General features: G+C 32.9%; 1 protein-coding gene across 1 annotated transcript in view; it reads right to left on the bottom strand.

Annotated features, from left to right (window-relative positions):
• Positions 1–18279, bottom strand: part of LOC149795634 (transmembrane protein 127-like) — a 30601-nt gene extending 12322 nt beyond the window's left edge. The window contains exon 1 of the mRNA XM_089965463.1: positions 17796–18279. Within this exon, the coding sequence (XP_089821589.1) occupies positions 17796–18171 (376 nt within the window). The 5' untranslated portion in view covers positions 18172–18279. The remainder of the gene's footprint in view (positions 1–17795) is intronic.
• Between the last annotated feature and the right edge of the window lie 2500 nt (positions 18280–20779).

Raw genomic sequence — 20779 nt, 5'->3', positions numbered from 1 at the left:
AAGTACTCACGGGTTTCGATGTGACGGTCAATTGACGGTTTTCATGTTTTCAATGAACAGAATATGTTGTGATTATAATGTTTACACTGAAACGGAATTAAAGGATTAGAACGTGACTTTCACACAGGAAGATGTTTAATTGGTGTTTATTTCATTCTCTGTCGCCACCTGTTAGCATTTACCAGAAGTTTTCATTGATCGCTATTTCACCAGACTGTTTATTTACAGTATACTGACAACTATTTATCATAAAAGCTTACATAATATATGATATCTTTAAACAGAGGTCTCGCTAGGATTTTAAAACTGGGTCTTTCTGCCTCTGAATTCAATCACTAAATATCAGTACATTTTCTCACTCGGCTGCCAGTCAAAGCCTTTGAACTAGCCGCCTAGCTGTTGCATCATGTTCTTTTTTTTTTTTTTTTAATGTACTCTTATAAAATGGCAACAGTACATCAAAGAGTCTTTCAGTCACTGAATTCTGTCATTGTAAATATCAGCACAGTTAACTGATCAACACATTTACCCACAAAGCAGGTGGCTAAAACAAGACCGGCAAATCTTTGAATTTTCCCGCGCACCTATTACATGCATACGGAAGATATCCACCTCAGTGATTTTCTGCAACCCAGATCAAAAATTGGCTCCAAATACGCGTAATTAAGCATTTTCGAGATCTCTGAAATTAATTCTTCTTTAGAACTTGCAAATTTCAAAATATGGATTATATTTTTACGGGCATTAATCACCATTTTCGATGATAAAACGAGCAATGTATCAAGGTTTAATTTATCAATTCTTATCGTAATTTTTTCATGTTCAGCATATTTTAAAGATATTTTAAATACATTTTCTCTGGAAAAAATCGGGAGCCAAGATGGACACCACGTTATAAGCAGGATCGCGAGTTATCTGGGCGCAAGTTATTGAGGGAGCGGTGTATGTATTTTACATGCAAATAAGGAAGATCAGTATATGTATTTTACATGCAAATAGGGAAGATCAGTATATGTATTTTACATGCAAATAGGAAAGATCAGCATGTGTATTTTACATGCAAATAAAGAAGATCAGTATGTGTATTTTACATGCAATAGGGAAGATCAGTATATGTATTTTACATGCAAATAGGGAAGATCAGTATATGCATTTTACATGCAAATAGGGAAGATCAGTATATGCATTTTACATGCAAATAGGGAAGATCAGTATATGTATTTTACATGCAAATAGGGAAGATCAGTATGTGTATTTTACATGCAAATAGGGAAGATCAGTATATGTATTTTACATGCAAATATGGAAGATCAGCATGTGTATTTTACATGCAAACAGGGAAGATGCAAATAGGGAAGATCAGTATATGTATTTTAGATGCAAATAGGGAAGATCAGTATATGTATTTTACATGCAAATATGGAAGATCAGCATGTGTATTTTACATGCAAATAAGGAAGATCAGTATATGTATTTTACATGCAAATAAGGAAGATCAGTATATGCATTTTACATGCAAATAGGGAAGATCAGTATATGTATTTTACATGCAAATAGGGAAGATCAGTATATGCATTTTGCATGCAAATAAGGAAGATCAGTATATGCACTTTACATGCAAATATGGAAGAACAGTATGTGTATTTTACATGCAAATATGGAAGATCAGCATGTGTATTTTACATGCAAATAAGGAAGATCAGTATATATATTTTACATGCAAATGGGGAAGATCAGTATATGTATTTTACATGCAAATAAGGAAGATCAGTATATGTATTTTACATGCAAATAGGGAAGATCAGTATATGTATTTTACATGCAAACAGGGAAGATGCAAATAGGGAAGATCAGTATATGTATTTTACATGCAAATAGGGAAGATCAGTATATGCATTTTACATGCAAATAGGGAAGATCAGTATATGTATTTTACATGCAAACAGGGAAGATCAGTATATGTATTTTACATGCAAATAGGGAAGATCAGTATATGCATTTTACATGCAAATAGGGAAGATCAGTATATGCATTTTACATGCAAATAGGGAAGATCAGTATATGCATTTTACATGCAAATAGGGAAGATCAGTATATGTATTTTACATGCAAATAGGGAAGATCAGCATGTGTATTTTACATGCAAATAAGGAAGATCAGTATATGTATTTTACATGCAAATAGGGAAGATCAGTATATGCATTTTACATGCAAACAGGGAAGATCAGTATATGCATTTTACATGCAAATAAGGAAGATCAGTATATGTATATGCATTTTACATGCATTTTACATGCAAATAGGGAAGATCAGCATCTGTATTTTACATGCAAAAATAAGGAAGACCAGTATACACCACTCCCTCGATAACTCGCGCACATCGGGGTCCAGAAACATCGACCGCACTATAAGTGAGGCGCGAGTTATCGAGGGACCTATAAAATAAGCCCAAAACCAATAAAGTGATTGATGACATAACGGAAAAATAAGGGGGGGGGGTAGGGTAGGCAGATTATACTGTTGAATACTCATTTTATAATCGTTCTGAGATTAACTGTGAATAAATGTTTCTTCATAACGGTGTACTTTATTATTTCCTCATAGGACAACATTAATTTTAGGATAAATTGCAGTATATTGAGGCGATCATCGAAAACATTATTCCACGTGGTTTCCGTTCGCTTAACATGTGTACCACTTCACACATTGTGTACTACATCACTCATTTTTATGTTGAATTGGATACATTCTAGTTTTATTGCTTGATCCAAATTAGACGTTTTTTTTATATACAAAAGATCGACTCTTTTCGAGAAACAGTGTCGATCGAACGATAGATTTGAATGTGATAGAAGCAAAATGGAAAACAAAAAAAAACAAGGGTTAATCAGTACTAACAGATTTAATTGGTCTACAAATTTAAAACAATGTAAATTAGAACAAGTTAATACTTGCCGTTTGTGCCATGCTTGACAAATATCAATTCACTTTTTGAAAAATCAGTTAATTTTTTGTGTGTGTTACTCCTTGGTTTCTCTGCCGCCGAGCAAAATCCCTCAGATTTCTCAACTGCATGAGCTTTACGTAGTCAACATTTTGAGTCTCCAACCACCTTATGGCAATATCAAAATATTTGATTGCTTCCTGTGCAGAGGGGTGGGGGTGCAACATCTGCGTCTGCATCACTTTCAACACTTGTATTACTCCTGTTAGAATCGTATTCTGCTGCAAATTAGTTCGTTATAGAATTAATTATAGTTTCATCTGACATGTATTTGGCTGTGGGGCAATCACTGTCAGCACAAATCCACTCCTCCATATCATCAAGACCATCTCAGGACCATGAGTCTGTACGAATTTCTCCCAAACAGCCTCGGCATTCATGACATCAGTTTCACTGAAACATTCGAAGTCACTATCATTGTCGTTGCCTCTGTTACTGTTTTGCTTTACGTCAAAGGCAGCTCCAAGACCCTTAATCCAGCACCCTACGTCTATTGTAATCGAGTTTTTTTTTAATGCAACAAACACTTCCCCAAGGCGTTGATCAAAACAAAGCTGGCATGTACATGTAATTAGGTTCTCACAGAAGTACTCACGGGTTTCGATGTGACGGTCAATTGACGGTTTTCATGTTTTCAATGAACAGAATATGTTGTGATTATAATGTTTACACTGAAACGGAATTAAAGGATTAGAACGTGACTTTCACACAGGAAGATGTTTAATTGGTGTTTATTTCATTCTCTGTCGCCACCTGTTAGCATTTACCAGAAGTTTTCATTGATCGCTATTTCACCAGACTGTTTATTTACAGTATACTGACAACTATTTATCATAAAAGCTTACATAATATATGATATCTTTAAACAGAGGTCTCGCTAGGATTTTAAAACTGGGTCTTTCTGCCTCTGAATTCAATCACTAAATATCAGTACATTTTCTCACTCGGCTGCCAGTCAAAGCCTTTGAACTAGCCGCCTAGCTGTTGCATCATGTTCTTTTTTTTTTTTTTTTAATGTACTCTTATAAAATGGCAACAGTACATCAAAGAGTCTTTCAGTCACTGAATTCTGTCATTGTAAATATCAGCACAGTTAACTGATCAACACATTTACCCACAAAGCAGGTGGCTAAAACAAGACCGGCAAATCTTTGAATTTTCCCGCGCACCTATTACATGCATACGGAAGATATCCACCTCAGTGATTTTCTGCAACCCAGATCAAAAATTGGCTCCAAATACGCGTAATTAAGCATTTTCGAGATCTCTGAAATTAATTCTTCTTTAGAACTTGCAAATTTCAAAATATGGATTATATTTTTACGGGCATTAATCACCATTTTCGATGATAAAACGAGCAATGTATCAAGGTTTAATTTATCAATTCTTATCGTAATTTTTTCATGTTCAGCATATTTTAAAGATATTTTAAATACATTTTCTCTGGAAAAAATCGGGAGCCAAGATGGACACCACGTTATAAGCAGGATCGCGAGTTATCTGGGCGCAAGTTATTGAGGGAGCGGTGTATGTATTTTACATGCAAATAAGGAAGATCAGTATATGTATTTTACATGCAAATAGGGAAGATCAGTATATGTATTTTACATGCAAATAGGAAAGATCAGCATGTGTATTTTACATGCAAATAAAGAAGATCAGTATGTGTATTTTACATGCAATAGGGAAGATCAGTATATGTATTTTACATGCAAATAGGGAAGATCAGTATATGCATTTTACATGCAAATAGGGAAGATCAGTATATGCATTTTACATGCAAATAGGGAAGATCAGTATGTGTATTTTACATGCAAATAGGGAAGATCAGTATATGTATTTTACATGCAAATATGGAAGATCAGCATGTGTATTTTACATGCAAACAGGGAAGATGCAAATAGGGAAGATCAGTATATGTATTTTAGATGCAAATAGGGAAGATCAGTATATGTATTTTACATGCAAATATGGAAGATCAGCATGTGTATTTTACATGCAAATAAGGAAGATCAGTATATGTATTTTACATGCAAATAAGGAAGATCAGTATATGCATTTTACATGCAAATAGGGAAGATCAGTATATGTATTTTACATGCAAATAGGGAAGATCAGTATATGCATTTTACATGCAAATAAGGAAGATCAGTATATGCACTTTACATGCAAATATGGAAGAACAGTATGTGTATTTTACATGCAAATATGGAAGATCAGCATGTGTATTTTACATGCAAATAAGGAAGATCAGTATATATATTTTACATGCAAATGGGGAAGATCAGTATATGTATTTTACATGCAAATAAGGAAGATCAGTATATGTATTTTACATGCAAATAGGGAAGATCAGTATATGTATTTTACATGCAAACAGGGAAGATGCAAATAGGGAAGATCAGTATATGTATTTTACATGCAAATAGGGAAGATCAGTATATGCATTTTACATGCAAATAGGGAAGATCAGTATATGTATTTTACATGCAAACAGGGAAGATCAGTATATGTATTTTACATGCAAATAGGGAAGATCAGTATATGCATTTTACATGCAAATAGGGAAGATCAGTATATGCATTTTACATGCAAATAGGGAAGATCAGTATATGCATTTTACATGCAAATAGGGAAGATCAGTATATGTATTTTACATGCAAATAGGGAAGATCAGCATGTGTATTTTACATGCAAATAAGGAAGATCAGTATATGTATTTTACATGCAAATAGGGAAGATCAGTATATGCATTTTACATGCAAACAGGGAAGATGCAAATAGGGAAGATCAGTATATGTATTTTACATGCAAATAGGGAAGATCAGCATATGTATTTTACATGCAAATAAGGAAGATCAGTAATTTTGTTTCAAAGGTAAAGTTTTTTCAAATTTTAGGAAATAAAGTTTGAGATAAAAAAAAACTTTAAAGATATTTATATATATGATAGGGAAGATAAGCATGTGTATTTTACATGCAAATAAGGAAGATCAGTATATGTATTTTACATGCAAATAGGGAAGATCAGTATATGCATTTTACATGCAAACAGGGAAGATGCAAATAGGGAAGATCAGTTGTTGTTGTTGTGGGGTTTAACGCCATTTTTCAGCACGATAGGCTATACATGGCGGCCAGTATTAATGGTGGAGGAAGAACCCGGAAAACCCCGGAAAGAACCACCGACCCACGAGAAGCTACTGGCAAGCTTTCTCACATGCCCACATTGGCTGAATCTTAGACTCGAACCGCCGCAGACAGAGGTGAGATGGCAGTGATCCGTAACGAAGAGCGCTTTAGACCACTCGACCACTCGGGGCCCCTCAAATATGGAAGAACAGTATGTGTATTTTACATGCAAATATGGAAGATCAGCATGTGTATTTTACATGCAAATAAGGAAGATCAGTATATATATTTTACATGCAAATGGGGAAGATCAGTATATGTATTTTACATGCAAATAAGGAAGATCAGTATATGTATTTTACATGCAAATAAGGAAGAACAGTATATGTATTTTACATGCAAATAAGGAAGATCAGTATATGTATTTTACATGCAAATAGGGAAGATCAGTAATTTTGTTTCAAAGGTAAAGTTTTTTCAAATTTTAGGAAATAAAGTTTGAGATAAAAAAAAACTTTAAAGATATTTATATATATGCAATGGTTCATTTTGGTTTATTTAGTCCAAAAGTGTACCGGTAGTTTGATTATGTTTTCAAATAGCGACCACCTACCTCACAAGGGAAACAGAATTGAGTTTATTAAAGACAAGCAGAGTTATTGTTCATACATGACATCATTTGTACTACTTCAGTAATTATCATCTGTACTACTTCAGTAATTATCATTTGTACTACTTCAGTAATTATCATCTGTACTACTTCAGTAATTACCATTTGTACTACTTCAGTAATTACCATTTGTACTACTTCAGTAATTATCATCTGTACTACTTCAGTAATTATCATCTGTACTACTTCAGTAATTATCATCTGTACTACTTCAGTAATTATCATTTGTACTACTTCAGTAATTATCACTGCTTATCTTAATAAGTATCTGAATGTCAATTTACTTTCAGAACAACAGTTGTAAATAAAAGGCTACAACTTTACATACTTTCAAATATGGACTCTAATTTAATTCTTGCCCTCCCTATTTGCTCTTGTTTTGGTGATTTTTTAATTACTCAAAAACACTGCTTGTAAATTGTTCCTCAAGTTAACAGTAAACACATCTGTGCCAAAAAAATGGTCATTCTAAACAAAATTCTAACTGACATATGGAAGGAATGAGGATGCGTAGTAAGCAACAGTTTGTCAGAATTGTTCTTGCCAGTTCACAATGCACATTTCAACAATCATTTTGTTTCCATTAGCTTGTAGACTTGGTCATACTTGTGGCAGAAGGATATTAGTTGCATCTGTAAATAATTTGTCTTTCTTTATATACCGTAGGTCATATATTTGGCCAACATCTTTCATTTCCTGTATATACCAAAAAAATTTTAATATTATGTTAACCAATAAGTTTTCTGATTTTAAGTGAGTTATTCATTTTGCCTCAATTATTACATTATGTAATTTTATACAGAAGAAAATAATGATGCTAATTATGTTTTGATTTACAATACATGTAGTTTAAATGTCCACATGCAAATTTAAGTTTGTTTATCATCATTTTAGGTGTAGGATAGAAAAACAAAACAAACCCAGACAAAATTGCCAAATGGACTACATCCCACCAGCAAAAATGAAAGATAGGATATAATCCCTTTCTCCAGGCTAAGCTGATAACTTTTTAAACCTTCACAAATATACATCTGTGTGTGTGTCAGATTTGAAGTTCTGTGTCAGCTTTCTTTAGGTAAAATATGTATAGTATGGAGGTATGACAGTGACAGACAAAGAAATTAAGATGCCTAATGAATAGTATGGATGTACGACTTTGACAGACAAGGAGATTAAGATGCCTAATGAATAGAATGGAGGTACAACCTTGACAGACAAGCAGATTAAGATGCCTAATGAATAGTATGGAAGTACGACTTTGACAGACAAGGGGATTAAGATGCCTAATGAACAGAATGGAGGTATGACCTTGACAGACAAGCAGATTAAGATGCCTAATGAATAGTATGGAGGTACGACTTTGACAGACAAGGGGATTAAGATGCCTAATGAATAGTATGGAGCTACAACCTTGACAGATAAGGAGATTAAGATGCCTAATGATCATTTTGATCTCAAGACTAGTAAAGTAACTAGTTGTATGTGCATGTGCTTTGTCACCTCACTTTCATAATTTTACTGTATTTGACAATTACTGTTTTACTTTGGGAAGCGCTTAAAAGCTAAGCCATAATTTTATTGGATAAATATGAAATTCCATAATTAAATTAAATATGGGGGTGTTTTGATGACATCATATTTCTCTTTTTCCCCCTAATGTATGTACTTAAAAACCAAGCCATAATTTTATTGGATAAACATGAAATTCCATACTTAAATTAAATATGGGATGAATTGAAAACATGTCATATTTCTTCTTCTTCCCCCAATGTAAATACTCAAAAACCAAGCCATAATTTTATTGGATAAACATGAAATTCCATATTGGGTGTATTGATGACATGTCACATTTCTTTTTTTTCCCATATCCTGTTCCAAAACAGGCCAGTGTATCTGTGATGGCTTAACAAATTAAAAAATTTTGACAGGAGAAATCAATAATTTTTCTGGGGGTATGTATGTTGTCCTAAGGTGATTTTGTTTGTACCCCATATTTTGGACTGTTGGTCAGTTTGTAGAGCACTGCACTCATAATGCAAGGGTCACATGTTTGATAACTGCCCCAGGACACCTTGAGTTGGATGCTGAAGTGTATAGTTAAGAGAGCCACTGAGCCCACATTTTCTCAACATTTGGATTATACAGATAATGATGTACCAAAAAGTACCATTAAAACCAAAGAAAATACATTGTCCTCTTGTTCGTTCCAGTTTGTTTGTCTGTTCATATCTTGCACAATTCTCCTATTTGTCTCTTTTTTTGTACATTCATTCATCTACAGACTTACTCTTACATTACTTTAAAGAAAGACTGGAATAATCACAAACAAAATCAACGAGATAAATAATGGCAGTCTCATTTAAAATAATTTAGAAAAAAATTATTGGTGAGAAAAACCCTGAAGAATAAAGTGAAAATTAAAGTGAACAAGAATTGCTGAATAATTTGTAGGTGAAAAATATACCAGTGCTTTAGAGAATCTCAAACTGTATTTTAAAAACTAGGTCTGATCTAGGATTTGTTCTACACAAAAAGTGACATAACAATATTTTTTTATTAAAACCTTCTTTATATCAATGACATGAGGTGAAAAATCACTTACCTCAGTTCCTTGATAGTACATAAGTGAAAACAGAAGAGTTATTTTTTTTTAGAAGTGATCAAGTATCATTTTGATCACAAAGTGGCTGGTTACAAAGGTTGTTAGTCAGTTGGAACAATTTAGTCCTACACATAAGACCATACTGCCTTTTTTTACTGACACCCAATTTAGCAATAATATACTGCAGTTATGGATTGCTTTTTGGAACTAATGAGATCACAAATGGATCAGCATGCCTGAATTAAATGAAAACTTTTGAATCAAACCTGTATAAAGTCACATTCTGTCAGCTCTATGAATCTTCGAAACACATCAGACCATGAAAACAAAAAATATTTACAGCAGTTACTAGAAACACTGAAATCATGCTCAAATCCAAAATACACTAGTATTTACATGTTTTCTGTGCACATATCATTCATGTAATGCTGTCACTCAGTCATACTTGATTTTATACAACTGGACAGGTAAGATAAATGGTGAATTGGTCAGAACTTAAAATATAAGATAGTATATGCAAGAGTAAGATTATGATCTCAGGGGTAATCCACTTGGATGTAATTTGGTGTTTAACCCTTTTTGTTTTAATTGGGATATGCTTGTCTAAGGCTGCATTGAACATCCGATACCATTTGTCCAAGGCAGTGTTGACATCAGCTATATTGCAGACTGATTGGAAGGGTTTGCAAACTAAATCATTTAAGAACATTTCCTCATCAAACTGTTTGAAGTCCCTGTATTGTATTTCAATGTGTTGGCCATTTTTAGATGATTTCGGAACATGTCTAGTTATACAGACTGGGTAGTGGTCACTCAGTGCATACACTGGCGCATTAATTTAACTTATGTTTTCAGGTTTATTAGTATAGACATGATCAATGATAGCAGCACTTTTATCTGTTACTCTAGTTGGGGTGTTAATTAATTGAGTAAAGTTGTAAGTTTCAAAGTTGCTTATCCATGTTAATGGTGGAGTTTTCATGTAGTCAATGTTAAAATCACCTAATATGATAATTTCTAAATCTTCCTTTAGTAATGCTTTTTGAATCTGAACCTCAAATCTATCAATCCAATCAGCTGTGGAACTAGGTGGCCTGTAAACTGAACATAAGAGTATTGGCTTTGATTGGGCAAGGGCTAATTCGATCCAGATACTCTCTACCCCAATAGTCTCTATATCAACACGTCTGTTATAACTAATGGCACTGTCTACATAGAGAAGAATACCCCCACCCCCCATGGAGTCTCTATCTTTTCTTTCAGAGTTGAAGCCCTGTATTTGGAGAGCCAAATCATCAATATCATCGGAAAGAAAGGTTTCACACAGACCTAGAATATTGACTGATCTAGTTTGCTGTAATATTAACTTTATCTCATTAAGTTTAGGGAGGATGTGTTGAATATTTAGGTTGATTACTTGCAGACCTCTTTTGAGGTGCCCAAAGACATGACAATTTTGATCAGAGGATTGATTTTCAGACAAGGTAGTATGCAATGTATTGTTTTTAGACATGACAGATTTCTTTACATTGCCCTGATTATTTACATAAACACATGAATAAGATAACATACAAGATCCATCTGTTGTATCATGACCACATGTAGTGGATATATGAGAATGTTCAATATGAGACTGATTTACATACATACAAGAAGACATTGACATATTAGATTCTTGAGGAGCCTCAGAGGGAGAAGTAACTTGAACAGTATCACATAGTTGTTTACAAGTTAACAAGTTGCACTTTGTACACAAATCAATAGGGCTAGGCACCTAAGAGATAACTTCCACAAGAAAAAAGATATGAAATGATATAGAAAGTGGAGGAATAAAACTAAGCACATGATAGATAAGGCAAAAGAGAATTACTATAAACAAGCTATTAATGAAAGTAAGAGTACCAAAACATTGTGGAAGCATCTAAAAGAGCTGAACCCACCCAAGAACACCTGTCTTCCCCCTAGACATAAGCAAAATGATGATATAGCAACATCTGTACAAGACATTGTGGAAATGTTCAACAATTTCTTCATAAGCATCTCCAGTAACAGTATTCAGAACCAGACTAACATCCCAATTGAACTTGATGCTCTTCTATTATTTATAAGAGCTAAAATTCCTGATGATAATTATTATATATTATTTTTCAATAGCTAATGTTAGTGAAGCTGATGTTTTTGATATGCTAATTAAGGTGAATATTAATAAATCCTCTGGATTGGATGGTATTGGTCCACGAATTCTTAAAATTGCTGCACCAGTATTAACAAAGTCACTAACGCGTATCATAAATTTAAGTATAATGAGTGGTAATTTTCCAGAAACACTGAAATGTGCAAAGGTTACACCTATCTTTAAGAAAGGAGAATCCAGGAAATTACAGACCAATATCAATTCTACCTGCATTGTCAAAACTATTTGAAAAACATGTAGCCATTCAGGTCTATACATTTTTTGAAACATACTCTCTATTTCATACAGCGCAATCAGGATTTAGAAAGTACCACTCATGCCAAACAGAACTTACCAAATTAACTGATCTTTGGCTGAAGGAAATGGATAATGGACATATGACTGGGATTGTTTTCCTTGACTTTAAGAAAGCCTTTGATCTTGTTGATCATGAAATTCTGCTGCAAAAGTTGAACTGTTACATGTTTGACAATCCTTCTTTAAACTGGTTTAGATCATACCTAAACCAAAGGTCTCAACAAGTAAGTATTGGCAATATTAGCTCTCAAACTCGCACTATTCATTCAGGAGTCCCTCAAGGCTCAGTTTTGGGCCCTTTCCTCTTCCTTATCTATATCAATGATCTACCATTAAATAATAAATCCACAAATACAGATTTGTTTGCAGATGATGCAACCTTGTATACATCTAGTTCTGGTACTGAAGTTATCCAAACAAGATTAAACTCAGACCTTATTAGAGTCCAAAACAAGATGGTAATTAATGAAGATAAAACAAAATGTATGATTCTGGGGACATTACAAAAGCTACACAAGTCAGGGAACCCAAAACTATCTCTTGCAATACATAATCATCCATTAGAAAATATCAAACATGAAAGGCTTGTAGGTGTGTCCACAGATAATAATTTATTATGGAATGACCATATTGATAAGCTTTGTAAAACATTGTCATCCAAAATTGACCTTCTCAGCAGAATCAAGAAATATTTACCTAGGGAAACTTGCAATCTATACTACGAGTCATATATTCTTCCAACAATGGATTATTGTTCAAATGTATGGGGAAACTGTGCTAAATCTGAGCTTGACAGGATTTATAAACTTCAGAAACGAGCAACACGTGTAATTTTTGATGCATCTGTTAATCATCCCTCAAAGCATTATTTACAGAACTCAAATGGTTCACAATATATGACAGGATAGATTTTCACAAGGCAGTTCTTTTATATGAATGTCTATATGGAACTGCACCAGAGTATCTTCAGGCCTTTTTCAACACAATACCAGTTGAGATCAATATCACCAAGTACAGAGCAATTTAAAAAGAGTTTTCAATACTCTGGTACAGTTCTGTGGAATAAGCTTCCACTGCATGTAAAATCTGCTGAAAATATTAGAGTATTTAAGAAAAGATATCATGAGCATGTATGTGTTTCTAATAGATAATGAAATTTAGTATTTTAATAATAAACATGTTAAATAAACACTAATTATTGCTATCTTCATATAATGTGCATTTTATACTCTCCTTAAGAGGGCCTCAAGGGAGAATAGTCCTTGACTAATCAGTCACCCTGTATAAATGAAGCATTATCATTATTATTATTATTATTGTGAGAAGCCCGAATCTATATTTACACATTTCCTGTCTATATATCATATCCTTATGTAGATAAAAGACTTAAAATGCAGTGGATAGAATCACCAGAACAGAGGTCATCACCAGAACAGATGGATGAAATAAGTTTGAATTCATCTTTTTTAAGCTACTTAATTCATTGTTAATGGACTGCATACACAAAAAATGTCCTCCCTTTGATCCCAGAAAACTATGTAGATCAATATCACATGGAGCACACTTTAAAGAAATAGGGTAGGAGTTGGGCTTACATATCTGGTAAACATGTTTTACTCATCCTGAGTTCTAGACATAGTTTTGATTCTGACCATGGAATGTTCTAGTTGTTTACAAATTTGATAGGAAAATGACCCTCACCCTGGTTCTGTTGTTGTGTCATAGGTTTTTATATAAATGTTGATTACTTCATAATTACTTTTTCCATATCTTAAGATCAGCCTTAGTGAAATCTATTTTAGTTTGTTTTCAGTTGAGAGGATTTATTTTCACTATTCATTTGAATTATAAAGTGCTCAATGATTTAGGACTAAATTATTATTTTGGAATCATTATATAATCATTCAAGGGCATTTTGAATTATATCATTGTGACACATCAAGACAGTTGGCACATTAGCACATTCAAGACTAATATCACATCAGCAAATAAAAAAATAGGAAATCATTCGGACCAAAACTGGAATTCATTCAGCATATTATACTTTTTTGGACTTGTGATAGAACTTTTGCGACTATGTGGGATTTAATTCAGATACTTTAAGTTTTTTTTAAATTTTAATTTTCACTTTGTATTCTAGAGAAACAAATTATTTGTTGAATTTTACAAAGCTTGTTGGTTTTGCTCTTTTTTGTTACTTAGTTTAAGACCATAGAATCATAACAATGGTCATCATAAATGTAGAGAACTCAAAAGTTGCTAATTCTGTTAATTCTGACTGACATTACAGATAGAATCGTTATTAGAGAGACACACAGTAATATAATCAACAACATAACTGACACAAGAGACAAGATTAAAGACTGAATACAAACATCCAGCAGAAGGCAAATTAAATCAGGGTAATGTTCTTGACACAGGAAATGTGGAAATGTTGCTAAAATCAGTCTCCCACTGAATGCAATCCATGTGGCTTAAAAGAAAATGTCATCTTCATTTTGAATAATTAAAACAACCTCAAAAACAGAGTTCGAAAAATGGAATATGTACCATACTCAGTTGTAAAAGGACCACATGTACAAGAAAGTCGAATGTCTGGAGATAGGCTATGTTAAGAATTTTTTCAAAATCTGTCATAATCTATTATATTAAAAGTTTAAAATAAATGTATAATATAATGTTGACAAATACCTTTGGTATTTTGATACTTTACACTATCATTCTCTGTATATATTATGATTCACTTGTTATCAAGTATACTCTAGCAGTTTAATTACATGCATTTAGCCATAAATAGAAAAAATATAAATAATTCACATAAAAATACTAAATCAAAGTTTCTTCTGCTTTTTTATTATTATTCAAACCTATGTAAGTCATAATACATTCGTCTTCATGAATATCAAGATAAAAATATGTGCATATTGGTTTTTGAGCATATTTTAGTGTTTCCATTTACCCTGTTTATAGTCCAAGATATAAGCTATATATAAAATAAACAAGTACCATCAGTAAAATTTTGGTATTTTACTGAGATAAAAAGTTCATCACCATAATCATTTAACCTTCAACCCCATCATCATATATAACATAAAATATAAGAAACAGGAATAGTGGAGAACTTGCCTCATGGAGAACTCACCCCATGGGTAATTTACCTCTTGGAGAACTCATCCCAGGTGTCAGGAGAAGTCACCCCATGGTGACTGGAGAAGTCGCTCCAAAGATCATAAATAAATCTGGAGATGTTGCCTCGTGGTGGTTACCACTTTATCTGATCACCTCTTGAATTATTCAGTTACCTAACTGAGACTATACTTCATAGTGATTAACATTTATAATCAGCGTTCTGCAAAAACTGAGTCATCAATACTCAGGCCTAAAATAGTGTGATGGTGGATGGAAATTTAATGTGTAATTTTCCTGAAGTATTTCTTTAATATATGAATTCATTTAGAACTTATTCACACTGAAATTCAGATATACATCCCAGCTCTTCTTTTCCAATAGCTAGTGTTTACTTATGTCCTATATATGTCAGATCATTATTACTGGTCATCACAGAATTGCTCCATGCTGTTGTTGATATTTAGTACTGTTGCCATTAAGTGGCGCTTTATCAGACTTGTTTATCTGAAAGTTACTAAAAACGACACCATATAATCATCTCTCTGGTGTCCAAGATAGTAAGTAGTTCAGCATTTATTACATCATATATCAGTATAGTTTTCTAATTTCCATTGTAAGTTTTGTCTCCATCCATTAAAAACAGACCCTTCATTGTAACTGTTTAACATTTTTTAAAATGAACCCCATTCTTTTCATTGTAATTTAACCTTTACCTCTTATGGGTTTTTTTTCTGTTGTAATATCTAAATTATATCACTGAATACCCTTTTAACAGAAAGAATAACTGAAGTATGTGGAGATTATCTAAAGGCTTCACTCTCTCTGGTCATCCAATAACTTCACTGATGTGCATCAGCCCCTCCACTCCACTCAACTAAGTCAAATGCTTATTGTGGTGTAAAAACAGGAGAAAGCCCTAATTAACTTTTGTGAAGGCGTGCCCCGTCAGAATATTCTCAGCGTCTTATAGACAATTTGGCCCAACTTGGACCAAAAATAAGACAATTCAGCCCAACTTTGCAACACATACATTACCATTCTACATTACAAAACATTTTATAAAATATATTTATTTATTTTTATTTTAAAAGTTTTGTGAAAGCACTTAATTAAGTATAAAAATTTTATTCATTTTATCTTCTTATAAAATATAAAATAAGTCATAATGATTATATCAGATCAATGATCATGTGAATAATGATGATGTTCAGCTGTCACATACAGGAGAAATAACTACAATGACGAATGTATGTGTTTAATATGGTTAATCAAACATATTTGTAATAATTTCATGCCATATTTTCATGACCAAAAGGGAACCAAGAAAGCTGAGTGAAAATGATTACAGATTTAATGAACAGTCTTTTGTCGTATGTATCTGATACATACGTTATATTTCTGGAGTGACTAAAAGGCATACACATTGTAAACTTTTGCACTTATATTTTGAATCAGAAACTGTTATGATTAGAATGGTATTAATCTGACAACTTAAAATGTTTTTGGTGTTTTGAATATTCATTATTATCAATTTAAATGAAATTTAAAATACGAGAAATTTTGGTAAAGATGCATCTTACGTTGTGCACATTTATCTGTCTTTTTCGTAACTCATAATAGCAAGACGCAATAATGTTCTGAATTAAATTTATGTGAAATTATCGCAAAATACATAATTATGCAATTTTCAACCATTTTCCCCGTATCATTTTATTTGTAAATCATAACAAATATGTTCAAATACGAGAAGATCTCTTGTAACGTATGTATTTTGCTTGAGAATTAAGGTTTTGAGACCAAGTGGGCAAGTGCCTAACAAAATCGACCTTCTTCTATGGGAGATATGATGCATCTCATTATTGTCTACGTAACTCCCAAAGCATCACATCCATCTCTACTATACTTCTTTTTATCAGACGTCCTTTCTCCACAGTAATATTTGTCTTTGGGACGGTTTTCCTAAAGATATCAGAAAGCTCCTAACCATTATAACTTCGGAAAACATTTATCTAGTTCACCAAATGTTTCAAATTTTATTCTCAACCTATTCTATTTTACAAACTAATTCAAATGAGAAGGAATAATTAAGTTACCTAATGCATGGATTTTTAAATATACAGTAAAAACATATTATAAAAGAATTGTCAAAATATGTTAAAAATAAATACTTGTTAAAACTATTGTCAGTTGTATTACAAAATTGGGCCGAATTGTCTTCTGAGTTGGGCCAAATTGTCTTTTAAGTTGGGCCGAATTGTCTTATTTTCGGTCTAAGTTGGGCTGAATTGTCTTTGGGCCAAATTGTCCAATAGCCATTCTCAGCATTTTTAAAATTTTTTTAATGTTTTTTTAATTTCATGGTGTTTGTTTTTGTAATAATATTATTATATGTTTTTTGTTTATCTCATAAGTGTTGTTTAATGTTGTAAAGCGCTTAGAGCTTCTAAAGATTAGGTGCTATACAAAGTCCTCATTATTATTATTATTAATAATATATTACAAACACAATACCATGGTCTTTCATTCTTCTTGGAGGAAAGAGCACAATTACAGCATACAAAGGCTCGCTCTCCAGACAATCTGGGGAGACTTCTCCAACCAACATGAGGCAACTTATCTAGAAACGTCGAAGCGAGTACTCAACAGGGCGAGTTATCCCAGGCGAGTTCTACAGTGGGCGAAATCTCCATGTTCCAAAAAATAATATTGTTATTATCAACATCATTAAAAACATCAACCAGCTGGGTATAAATTACAAACAACATACTGTCACTGGTTCCAGATCCAAACTGGTAGATGATATGTGCTAAGTTGTTGTTCAGATCATATTCCTGAGAGAGAAATCGGCCTGGATAGAAAAACTGATATGCTCCTAGATGGTGTAATTCCCCAGCCGACATACAGCCCCCTCCCTGCAAATGGATCCACTTGGGTTCTGCTAAAGCTGTACAGAGGATTACAATTACCACCATGCTGCAGACAGCAGCAAACAAATTCCTCTCTTTGTATTTAATGACACTACGAAGCAATCTGGAGTGTCGGTAAGAAGGGTGGTGGTGATGATGTCTCCGACTGCCTGATCGTCTGCTTGACGACCTACTCCGCCTAGCACCGGGTTCTCTACTAGAGTTAGATCTCGGCATAGTGTCTGCTTTGAAATTCTATTCAGTTCACCTTAAATGCATTGTTAATCTGTGATATTTGTTTTCTCTTCCTTAGTTCGGGAAGAATTGTATAAATCGGATGCCTTTGCTTTCCATTGTATGATACTTAGGGAAAAAACCGCTATATCTCGAATAAATCGGTATAACTAAAATGCGAAAAGTGCGAAAAGTTGCGAAAAGTTACGAAAAGTTGCTAAAAGTTACGAAAAGTTTCAAAAAAATGTGAAAAGTTACGAAAAGTTATCTTCGATGGCGAGAAGTTCATTTAAAATTATATATATTGACCGACTAATTTGATTTGGATTTTCAGTTTAATTAATACTTTTATTTCACAAATAGATTATATTGTGTAATAACTCGTTCTACATAGGATTAAATATATCCTTTTTGCATATAAAGTATTTCCAAAAAGATCATTTTTGAGAACGGTATCCTTTTCGCGGCAAAGACTTACCCGTCTACGAAAACGATGGAGTAACTTTTATTATCAGTTGCAGTCAATATTTCTATTCCACAAATGAAATTATAATAACTCATTCTAATATCATTTAACATATAGTTTTATTAATGAGTGTTTATAGGTTATTTTAGTAAATAGGGTCCTTTTCGCGAACATGACTTACCGTCTGCGAAAAGGACCCAACACGCTCTTACCACGGTTTCAATCACTATTTCGATTTTAAGAAATGTAAAATGAATTATAAAGTTTTTTCTTTGAAGTCTTTAATGAAGGAAACTACATTCATTCGCCTAAATTGGGTTAACAGAAAATTTCGTCAGCACTGGACAAGAAATCATTATCTATATCTGGCATAAGTATGGTAACCCTTAATAAGCTGATGGCTTTTTTTTAAATAATATCCCTGATGAATAAATTGAATTGATTCTCACACGTTTGTTTATTATAATTGTTCTTTTGCAAACTCATAATTAATCATTAATGTGTAGGTAACATACCGAGAGTTGTGAATGCAGAAATTATCTTACAATTAATTGAGTTACATATTATGACCATGTCTTACAGTTAATTGAGTTACATATTATGACCATGTCTTACAGTTAATTGAGTTACATATTTATGACCATGTTTTACAGTTAACTGAGTTACATATTTATGACCATGTCTTACAGTTAATTGAGTTACATATTATGACCATGTCTTACAGTTAATTGAGTTACATATTTATGACCATGTCTTACAGTTAACTGAGTTACATATTTATGACCATGTCTTACAATTAATTGAGTTACATATTTATGACCATGTCTTACAGTTAATTGAGTTACATATTTATGACCATGTCTTACAGTTAATTGAGTTACATATTATGACCATGTCTTACAGTTAATTGAGTTACATATTTATGACCATGTCTTACAATTAATTGAGTTACATATTTATGACCATGTCTTACAGTTAATTGAGTTACATATTATGACCATGTCTTACAATTAATTGAGTTACATATTTATGACCATGTCTTACAATTAATTGAGTTACATATTTATGACCATGTCTTACAGTTAATTGAGTTACATATTATGACCATGTCTTACAGTTAATTGAGTTACATATTTATGACCATGTCTGAACGATTACATCAAAAATGTATCTCTTCAACAACCCTAGTTTGTATTTAAACTAAAATATAATAATGATTGTTGCATATACAAAATCTAACTTGAAAAAGTATGTATTGCGGTCTTTATAACCTTGCTTTTATTCATACTTTGCGTTCACTGAGAAAATGTCGAAGAAGAATACTTGTTCTGTTTGTTCTCAGGATTGCAACACGGATTGTATTTACAGTGAGGTAAGTGCCTTTTTCTTCTTGCCTAATATATTCTTTTCTGCAGTAAGACTGTATTATAGTGTCTTCTTACATCATTAAAAACGATGCATGAAGATAATGTCTCTTGAAGAAACATGCAACTCTACAGAGTCAAGAAAAGTACAACATTTTTTCAATGTGAAGTTAAGTGTACTTCATGCAGCGGACCATCTAACTTGATATGCTAGTTAATAAACTCTAAAATATAATAAACCTAATGCCACAATGTTACCTTAGTATCTGAAATTGTTGTATATAAGATCCTATAATAATGCAATAGAATTGCAAAAAAGGCACTCTCTGCATCATAATACAGATAACAAGATACAATTCCTGTATAATGATTTAAGAAGATAATATGCATTCGTTTAGATTTTAGGATATTCCCGTGTGAATGGAATCACATATATTGACTTGGATACTGATCTTTTTAACATTATAATCGAACAATATCGCAACAACCTGACGCATCTTTATAAAATATTTTCTTAATATGGCCCTTCACAATAATTTGATCTTAAAAATATACATCATCGCTAGGAGTTAATGTGGGCCTTTTCAGCACACAATGGGCACGTTTACGGACAATGGTAATTTAGCAAGTGGAATACTGTGCCTGTTTACGGAAAAGGGAAAGTTGGGTTTAATAGGAATGGAACAGGTGAGGTGACGTCACGGTACTAAAGATTGGTAACAATGTGGCAAGGGACTGGCCTGAATACGTGCTACTCGAGGGAGAGAGAGACAAATACAGT

This window comes from Sinohyriopsis cumingii, chromosome 7 (genome assembly GCF_028554795.1).
Source record: "Sinohyriopsis cumingii isolate HCF-2022 chromosome 7, ASM2855479v2, whole genome shotgun sequence".
Classification (NCBI taxonomy): domain Eukaryota; kingdom Metazoa; phylum Mollusca; class Bivalvia; order Unionida; family Unionidae; genus Sinohyriopsis; species Sinohyriopsis cumingii.
This window is presented reverse-complemented; position numbering and strand designations above follow the sequence as displayed.